Below are 9553 nucleotides of genomic sequence, written 5' to 3'. Positions count from 1 at the left end.
GCTCCCTTCCCCTCTGATCCCCCTGTAGCCACCCCTGTCTACTCATATAGTGTTTAACCTGTAGATAAGCATAGTTATCCGACGCTCGTAGGGCAAACTTCCTTTTTAGTGTCTCAAATGTTTTTAATGAACCATCCGACATCAGATCTCGAAATCTCCTCAGACCTTTTTTATACCATTCATGAAAAGGGCACATGCTCTTTTTAATATTAGCACAGGTCCATTAAAAAATTACCTTTATCCCAGCCATAGTGCATATGGAATGATAGAAATTGGATAATGGAACCCTATTGTTTTCTCACCGCTTAAGTATGTGACAGCCTGGGATAGATCACCTGCTTTTTGCCTTTTTCACTCTTTCACTATTATCTTTCCTGTGCCAAGCAACTGGTGAAAGGAAGCTGCAACAGCATTAGGAATGCACCCATCACACGGCCTCGTGCCAGTAGCACAACTATTTCTTAATCATACTTGGCAATGTTTCAGTCCTTCCCTGGGGATCTTTATCAAGCCGGTTATGAACAGTTTCACAACCTATTCAAAGATTTTGTACAATGCTCATTCTTCTTGTTCCAAAAATAATAGCCTAAGCATTTCAAGGTGATCATGTCACACGTGCCTGAGTACATGTGCACATGTGAATTGCAACGTTCAGCGTGTGACTCAAATAATTCTTGGAAACACATGAATTATTATAGCATCTTTTTTCTTGTTCCTTTAGAAAGTGCCAGAATCTACAGAAACACCAGTTTTCTCCGATATGGCTGCTGACAGAAGTGCTGGATAAGATGGATGAACTTGGTGGCTAATAGTGTGCTTTACTGGAAAATGTTGGCACATTTAGGGCTCTGTTTACTAAGGTGCGCAAGCGTTTTTAACACGTGCACAAAATTAGTGCGCGCTGTGTAGGTGCCCACAGGAATACTGTGGGCGTCTACATAGTTAGCGGGTGCTAAAAGCACTAATGCGCCTCTAGCACGGCTTAGTAAACGGGGCCCTTAGACTGACTCTGGACTTCTGCATGAAGGTGGCTCTGTCCTAATTATTCAATATTTGTCTTGTAAATAGTAGTAATAAAAACATTCCTTGATCTGCTGCCACCCAGGAATGCCAAAAGATCATCCCGCACATTCCTTGATCTGCACTTCCCTAACTGCAAAGGTCTAAAATACAAATTAATGCATGCGTCAAACTTTACCTACTTGAGCACACAATTTTGGAACGCACTACCCTGCAAATTAAAAACGATCTATGAAATAACGAACTTCCGCAAACTACTGAAGACCCATCTCTTTAACAGGGCATACCAAATAGATCAACCAATGTGAATATACACAGCTCCTCCACATACATTCAGAACTGTCTTACAATATCTGCTTGCTATACTACTATCACGTTTATCATCACCATGTTACCCAAAATCCTTCTTGTTATTCTACTATTATGTTTTTTTTTTATTATCATGTTGCCCAAGATCCTTCTATAACACTGTCTATTTTTTTAAATATATTTCCACCACTCATGATGTATTGGCCACATTGAGCCTGCAAAAAGGTGGGGAAATGTAGGATACAAACAAATGCAATAAATAAATAAAATAAATAAATCTGTGCTAAGGTGTCCCTATAACCAGCCCCTCAAAATGACCCACTGATTACGATTTATAACAAATTACTACTTTACCTATGAAAAGTTATTTTTTTTACTTCCTCCGTATGCTGCACAAGCTGATATGTTTGAAAATATAAGATTAAATAAAAATGCTACCAACAAAAGAACGACAACGTGGATACAACAGCTCATAGGTTTGTTTGCTTTGTGTTGAGTGTACTGAGATGACGGCTGCGCGTGGCAGGGGAAACGGAGATTAACCTAATTGGCTTCAAGTGTTTGACGTCATCTCGCTTCCTGGTTTCATCCAACCTCTTTCCTAAAATTGTTTTTTTATTATTATAGTTTCAAATATCAACAATATAAATAACATTCATGAAATATGAATTACATAGGTGTCACAATCGTGAGAACAATATAACCAAATAAAGCACAAAAAACCAAGCTCTTTGTTAGGAATGCTGAGGCCGCTGGAGGCGTGGTTACTAGCCGGCGGAAGACTCGAGTCAGAAGCAATCCCGTGACTCGGCACCGCCCCGTGTTGCACTTCAGCCAGTTACGCAGGCCGCTGACGCAACCAAACACAGCCGCGTGTCTCCTGGCGCTTGCGCCTTGGCAGAGGGTTCCCAGCTTTCCGCCAATCTCAATCGGCCCTGTTGGACAAAGTGGGTGCGGCTGACGGGGCTGGCCTCGTGCGAGCCCGCCTAGTCGCAAAAGGTGAGTACCATTGGTCCTGCTGGGGGTTGAGCTCCCCCAATCGGATGCGCAGACGATCCCCCTGTCCCGGTTCCGACCGTCTCTGGACCAATGGGAAGATCGGGAGGGCGTGGCGCTGGCGCGCGCGCGGGGGTGTTTTTGTTTGTGGAGCAAGAAGTCCTTTTGCCTGTTGTTGTTCCGCTCTCTGACGACCCGGTTCGAGGTGAGCCTGGCAGCAGCAGCCGCTACCCCGGGCCCGTGGTCCGCTCTCCCGCCTCCTCTGCCATGTATCCGGGAGACGGGGAGAGCGCGGAGGGAGGCGGCTCGGCGGGCCTCACCTGCTGCTCTTATAACCAGGACTGCACGTAAGTGACGCCCGTTTTCATCGCTTTATTTACGTCAGTTGTCGCGACATGTCGTGATAAAGTTCAGGGAGAGAGTGGTTTGGAACCTAGCCTGAGGGTTCTTACTACAGTTGCCTATTGTTTCCCTGTTTGCTCAGCTTCCAATCTTGGGTTAATCCTATTGTCTGCCCTGTTTTATTTATTTATTTGTTTGTTGCATTTGTATCCCACATTTTCCCACCTCTTTACAGGCTCAATGTGGCTTACAATACATCATGAATAGTGGAAATATACTAGAAAATAGACATTTAGTTTTACAGAAGGATCTTGGGCAACATGATGAAACATGATAGTAGTATAACAGCAGATATTGTAAGACAGTTCTATATATATGTGGAGGAGTTGTGTATATTCACATTGGTTGATCTTTGTGGTATGCCTCGTTAAAGAGATGGGTCTTCAGCAGTTTGCAGAAGTTCATTAGTTCGGCAATCATTTTTAAGTTACATAGTAGATGACGGCAGAAAAAGACCTGCACGGTCCATCCAGTCTGCCCAACAAGATAACTCATATTTGCTGCTTTTTGTGTATACCCTACTTTGATTTGTACCTGTGCTCTTCAGGGCACAGACCATATAAGTCTGCCCAGCACTATCCCCGCCTCCCAACCACCAGCCCCTCCTCCCAACCACCGGCTCTGGCACAGACCGTATAAGTCTGCCCAGCACTATCCTCACCTCCCAACCACCGGCTCTGGCACAGACCGTACAAGTCTGTCCAGCACTATCCCCGCCGTCCAGCCACCAGTCCCGCTTCCCACCACCGGCTCTGGCACAGACCATATAAGTCTGCCCAGCACTATCCCCACCTCCCAGCCACCAACCCCGCCTCCCGATCTTGACTAAGCTCCTGAGGATCCATTCCTTCGGCATTCCATAACTGTGTGCTCAAGTAAGTAAAGTTTGATGCGTGCATTAGTTTGTATTGTAAACATTTGCAGTTAGGGAAGTGCAGATCAAGGAATGTGCGGGATGATCTTTTGGCATTCCTGGGTGGTAAGTCTATCAGGTCTGACGCGTAGGCTGGTGCGTCTCCGTAAATGATTTTGTGGACTAGGGAGCATATTTTGAACGTGATGCGTTCTTTAAGTGGGAGCCAATGTAGTTTTTCTCATAGAGGTTTAGCACTTTCATATTTTGTTTTGCCGAATATGAGTCTAGCTGCAGTGTTCTCTGGGCTGTTTGAAGTTTCTTGATTATTTGCTCTTTACAGCCGGCGTAGAGCGCGTTGCAGTAGTCTAGGTGACCGATGGTACCAGATTAGGGAAAACAGTCCTTGGGAAGAAAGGTCTTACTCTTTTTAATTTCCACATTGAGTGGAACATCTTCTTGGTTGTGTTTTTCGCGTGGCTGTCAAGTGTTAGGTGTCGATCGATGGTAACTCCAAGAATTTTTAGGGTATCCGAAATTGGAAGGTTCAGATTTGGTGTGTTGATGGTGGTGAATTTGTTCTTGTTATGTTGAGAGGAGAGTGTTAGGCATTGGGTTTTTTCCTGCATTAAGTTTCAGCCGAAATGCATCCGCCCATGAATGCATGATCTGGAGACTTTGGTTGATGTCATTGAAAATTTCCTTTAGATCTTGTTTACCGTGTAGACACCCAATGTATAACTCTGTTTACTGAGTGCATCCCACGCCTTTGACTCTGGTTTAAAGATGGGAATTCTGTGAAGAGGGTACCCTGAACTATATGCTGCCACTGGGGGACTTTTGAATCCTGAGGATTTAGGGGGATGTATGAATTCTGTAAGAAAGGCAATAGTGTAAGGCACTGCATGCAGTGGGGTAGCCCCCCTAGACGGATCGACCTGTGCAAACCTGGAGTCATTTGGCAACTGTGTTTCTGACGGTCTCCATCCATCCTGTTGCATTCTGTTACTTATCTGCAGTGCTGATTTCATAGTAGAAGCAGTTAACTATGCACTGTGATGAAAATCTAAAACCCAGGACTGCCCAGAAGTCTCTCTTATTGAACTTTATGATGATGGCTTTGGCTTTATGTGCTATTTCTGTCTGGGGTGCCCAGGTGGCTCCAAGTTATCAGAGAGAGGCTGAGCCTGTTTTCTGTTGATTGAATTCCAAAAGTCAAGCTGTCTGGTAATCTATTTCTGTCTCTGCTTCCTCCACCTTCTCTCACCAACTGTAAAAGCAAATGGTACGAACTGAAGACTTTTTTTTTTTTTTACCCCTGGAGGCTGTTTCTATGGCTGGTTACTACTACATTTCTAAAGCGCTACTAGGGTTGCGCAGCGCTGTACAATTTAACACAGAAGGACAGTCCCTGCTCAAGGAGCTTACAATCTAAAGGACAAATGTACGGGCAGTCAAATTGGGGCAGTCTAGATTTTCTGACTAGGTATAAAGGTTAGGTGCCAAAAGCAACATTGAAGCAACATTGGTTCTAATGTGTATAAAAGGCACTGTTTGGAAAGTATTTATTTGGGAGGCTTTTGTATATTTTTGAATCCAGGAGCTGATGTGCTTTGGTTGAGTTTCTTCCTTCGGCCTGGATGGTTCACTGTTTTTTAAGATCATGTTCTAATTTGGAAAAAAAAAAAGTTTCTTGTCTGATTTGAAATAGCTTTAGGATGTGTATGTGAAAGTGGTGCTTGTAAGTTGTTCCCTTTTAATTTCCTTTGCTGAGTACAGGTTGAAGAAAACAATAAGGGCCCTGTTTACTAAGGTGAGCTAGCATTTTTAGCGCATAGGAATATTATGGGTACCTACACATTTAGCGCACGCTAAAAACGCTAGTGCGCCTCTAGCATGGCTTAGTAAACAGGGCCCAATGCGTGCTTATTTCTCGCCAAACCGTAGCAGCCCAGTGGTAGTTTCCCTGCAAAATACAATGCATAAAATATCCAGGAATATAAAACTCCAAATAATAAAAAGAAGTAGATAAATAAGGTAGTGCCCAGAAATAATCAGTGTCTCAAAACACATCCAGACACCCTGTCTTAATCTTTGCGCAAACAGAAAGCTCAAGAATTGTAAGGTGGTATATTGTTAAAATCTATAATGGTATATATTGTATCATGTAGTCCAGAAGCCATATACAGTAGCAATAAAATAAAAATATCAGAGGCCAACGTACATCACTTATCTTGTGCATTGTTCCAACATCAGACTCGGTGAGATCCAAAGGTAACTGCAGATGTGTGTCGGCAACCCCAACAAGAATCCAAGTTTCATGTCAGCTTCTTCATATGGTATAACAGCAGCTATAGAGCAAAATACTTTATTAGAAATCCAACAAACTTATAAACAATATAAAAATGAATCATAATCGGTACATATCAAAATATATCAAAAGGGCTACTTGGTTGGCAACCCTCGCCTCCCCCACTAAATGTGCTGTTAGCAAAATGATGGTGACCTCTTTGCCTGAGGTCTTTCCAGCAATGCAGAGATGTCCACCCTGACAAAGGACAGTTGAGGAATATATTAGGTTTCATCTTTCTAATAAACTTTTTTTTTAGTGGTGAAGTGGCCTCCAGAAGCATTTTAAAAATCTTATATATCTTCTTAGCATACCAACAAGCAATGCTCTCAGAAGTTTGGGAAAGTTAAAGAATTCAGAAAAAAAAAGGAACCAGAGGTTCATTAAGTCCTCAACATTAATATACAGATTCATAGAACTTCTCAGATTTATTTTGTTCACTTTCTCCTCTAGTTGGAAAGAGTGCACAAGTTGTTCTCAAATCTGCTAATTATGTGCCTAAAACTGGGATTTTGATGCTGTCACATGAGTAGATATAAAAGTTATGGGATCCAACTTTCTACTCATATATTTCTTTCAAACAATGGCTTCAACGTCACACATTCCCTCTTCTTCATATCAACATTAATTTCTTAGGGTACCTCAGTAGCGTCTACCGTCAGCACTAAAATTCATATGGCAGTATCAACAACGCAAAGTTCGTCATCGGTACACCCGGCTAATATATTATACATGAACTTTTTTTTATCGTTCTTATATTTAATAATGAAACATCTCAACAATCAGATCCAGGGGCTCTGCTGCCCGACATGCATGTTTCGCTCCAATAGGAGCTGTCTCAAGGACCTCCCCTACGATCTAATCTAGCGCCAGCTCTGACAGTTAAATTCTTGTTTCTATGTAGAAAAGGGTGTTTCTTTAAGTTCCAAAGTAGCCCGCATACCTTCCAGGGTGTATGAAGCTGGCAGCATTCACCGGGAAGGGACTGAAGATGGATTCTTTTCTTGGAGTGGGGGAGGTAATGCTCATCGTGACTACTTCTGTTAAGGCGCACTCTCTCATCTGCTCAGCCATTGCTCCAAGGATTCCTCCTGTATCCCAACAGCTGGGATTAGAGGGGTCTTTGTTCCCCTTCATTCTTCTTCATACTTGTAGTGTGGGAAGAGGGGATGAACCAGGCTGGTGGGTTGGGAGGTTCAATTCACTAGTCATCACAGGTGAAGTGTTACATTTCACCTTGAATGACCCACAAGGCAGACTGTATGTCACCTCAGCTTTGGTGTTAACAACCCCACTGTTGCTCTTACCTGTTGGTCTTCTCAGCATTTCTTTTTATTGGCTTGATTTATTTAATAAACTGCAATTCCTTGTCCTATATAATAATTCTCACCTCCAACAGGATGTGCCTGGGACCGTGCCTGCCGGAAGTGGTCTGCTAGGCAGGCACGCACTGACGTCAGTGACATCAGTGACAGACAATTTGGCAAAGCAAAACAATCTGAGTGCTGGCCATTAGGACACAGGGTTGATAGGAGAGTTTTAAAAGACTGAAGGAACTGAAAGTGTTAAATGGGGGGAGGGGGGAGTTCTGAAGGACTGAAAGACATGAACATTTGGGAAAGGAAAACAATCTCAATGCTGGCCATTAGGACACAGGGTACATAGAACACTTTTAAAAGACTGAAGGAACCAAAAGTGTTCGGGGGGGGGGGGGGGGGGGGAGTTCTGAATGAATGAAAGAAATGAAAATTTACGAGAGGAACACAATCTGAATGCTGGGCATTTGTACACAGGGTAGATAGGACACTTTTTTAAAAAAATGAAGAACGTGAAAGTATTACATCTTGGGGGAGGGGTGAGGAGGAAAGCGGTGGGGTATCCGGATACTGGGCGTTAGGGCCACGGGGGTACATAGACTTTTGAAAGCCTTAAGGAACCCAAAGTGTGGGAAGGAGGAGGAAAAGGAGGGGAGGGAACGGGGTGAGGGGCATTAGGAACAGGGGAGGGGGCCCTGTCACACACTCTCATTCTCACACACAGACAGTCTCACTCTGTCACACACCCGCACATTCACTCTGGCTCTCTCTCTCAAACATACACAGTCCCAGGAAAACCTTGCTAGCGCCCGTTTCATTCGTTTCAGAAACGGGCCTTTTTTACTAGTGTTTTAATATTGTGGACACTGATCTTTAAAACGGGGTCTGTGCTGAGTTACCTTCCGTATGAAATACTTTTCTGTATCGTGTGGCCAAAACATACATGCAGACCTCTTGTTAATCCCCCAAGCTAGCTTTCTGCATTGGTCCCTTACAGTATCCCAATTAGCAGTGCCAGTGGCTCATATATCAGAACGTTAAGAGTTGTCCTACTGCGTCAGACCAAGGGTCCATCTAGCCCAGTATCCTGTTTCCAATAATGGCCAGTCCAGGTTGCAGGTACCTGGCAGAGTCCCAAAAAGTAGCAAGATTCAACAGGAATAAGAAGTGGCTTTCTCAGTGTCTATCTTAATGGTTTATGGACTTTTCCTCCAAGAATTTGTCCAAACTTTTTTTTTTAAACCACATTAACTACTCTTACCACTTGCTCCAGTAATGAATTCCAGAGTTTAATTAGACTTTGAGTGAAAAATGTGCTATATGTAACTTCATTGAGTGTTCCCTAGTCTTTGTACTTTTTGATAAAGAATCGATTTGCATTTACGGATTTTATAGACCTCTATCATATCTTTCCTCAGCCATCTCTTCTCCAAGCTGAAGAGCTGTATCCTCTTTAGTCTTTTCTCATGTGAGAATCATTCCATTCCCTTAATTATTTTGGTTGCCCTTCTTTGTACCTTTTCCTGTTCACCTTAATCATTTCCTGTGATTCAAAGGTACCTCACCTGGGAGTCTACCACCAAATCTCTACACTCTTCCCCTGTTCCTCCTCACCAAGACCTTTTTTTGGTGTTGATTTCAGCAGGCTGTCAGGTTAAGATCATAAATTCCTTGATGGACACACCTATGAGAATATTAAGTGGAATGGGGGATTATGCCCTGGGCTTGTCCTTCCTTTCTCTCCATAGTTAAGGTAAGAAACAACAAGCTTTGGTGACCTTAAAACACTGAGCCTAGAGAGTGATCTAATTGTGCTTCTGCTGAAGACGCCATCTTGATCCCCCAGTTGCTTCTCTTTCATTTCCTAATGCTCTGCTGCTGCTCTGATGGGCAGCCTGACAAGTTTGCAGGTTCCTTTATATTCCAGGGTGATGGTCCGTCAGTGACTGCTTTCCACCAGTTTTACAAATGCTGCACACTGGAAATGGTCTTGAACTCTGGCGAAGGCAATCTGCAGAAACTCGTAATATTGAAGTTTATATTTCTTTAAGGGCTAACACTACTTTAGTAATTACAATAAGTGAATTTAAATGAATACATTTTAATTAATAATGAAACATTTGGGGGTCCTTTAATAAGGTGTGCCAAAAGGTGGCCTGCACTGGTGTAGACGCGTGTATCGGACGCGCATAGGTTTATTTTTCAGTGCACCTGCAAAAGAGGCCTTTTTTTGGGGGGGGGGAAGCTGAAAATGAACATGCGGCAAAATGAAAGTTGGCGCTCTTCCATTTTGGGCCTGAGACCTTA

General features: G+C 43.2%; 1 protein-coding gene across 4 annotated transcripts in view; it reads left to right on the top strand.

The window, feature by feature from the left end:
- Nucleotides 1-2189: 2189 nt before the first annotated feature.
- The window catches only part of WIPI1 (WD repeat domain, phosphoinositide interacting 1), a 65346-nt gene continuing 57982 nt past the window's right edge, over nt 2190-9553 (top strand). For all 4 annotated transcript variants that reach the window (XR_003942668.1, XM_030208484.1, XM_030208483.1 and 1 more), the window contains exon 1: nt 2190-2672. Coding sequence is in view for 3 of the 4 variants with exons in the window: in XM_030208484.1 (XP_030064344.1) it covers nt 2419-2672 (254 nt within the window). In the remaining variant the exon portion in view is untranslated. The remainder of the gene's footprint in view (nt 2673-9553) is intronic.

The sequence above is a fragment of the Microcaecilia unicolor genome, chromosome 6 (assembly GCF_901765095.1).
Source record: "Microcaecilia unicolor chromosome 6, aMicUni1.1, whole genome shotgun sequence".
NCBI classification, from domain to species: domain Eukaryota; kingdom Metazoa; phylum Chordata; class Amphibia; order Gymnophiona; family Siphonopidae; genus Microcaecilia; species Microcaecilia unicolor.
Note: the sequence above shows the minus strand (reverse complement) of the source record. Positions and strands in the feature narration are given on the sequence as shown.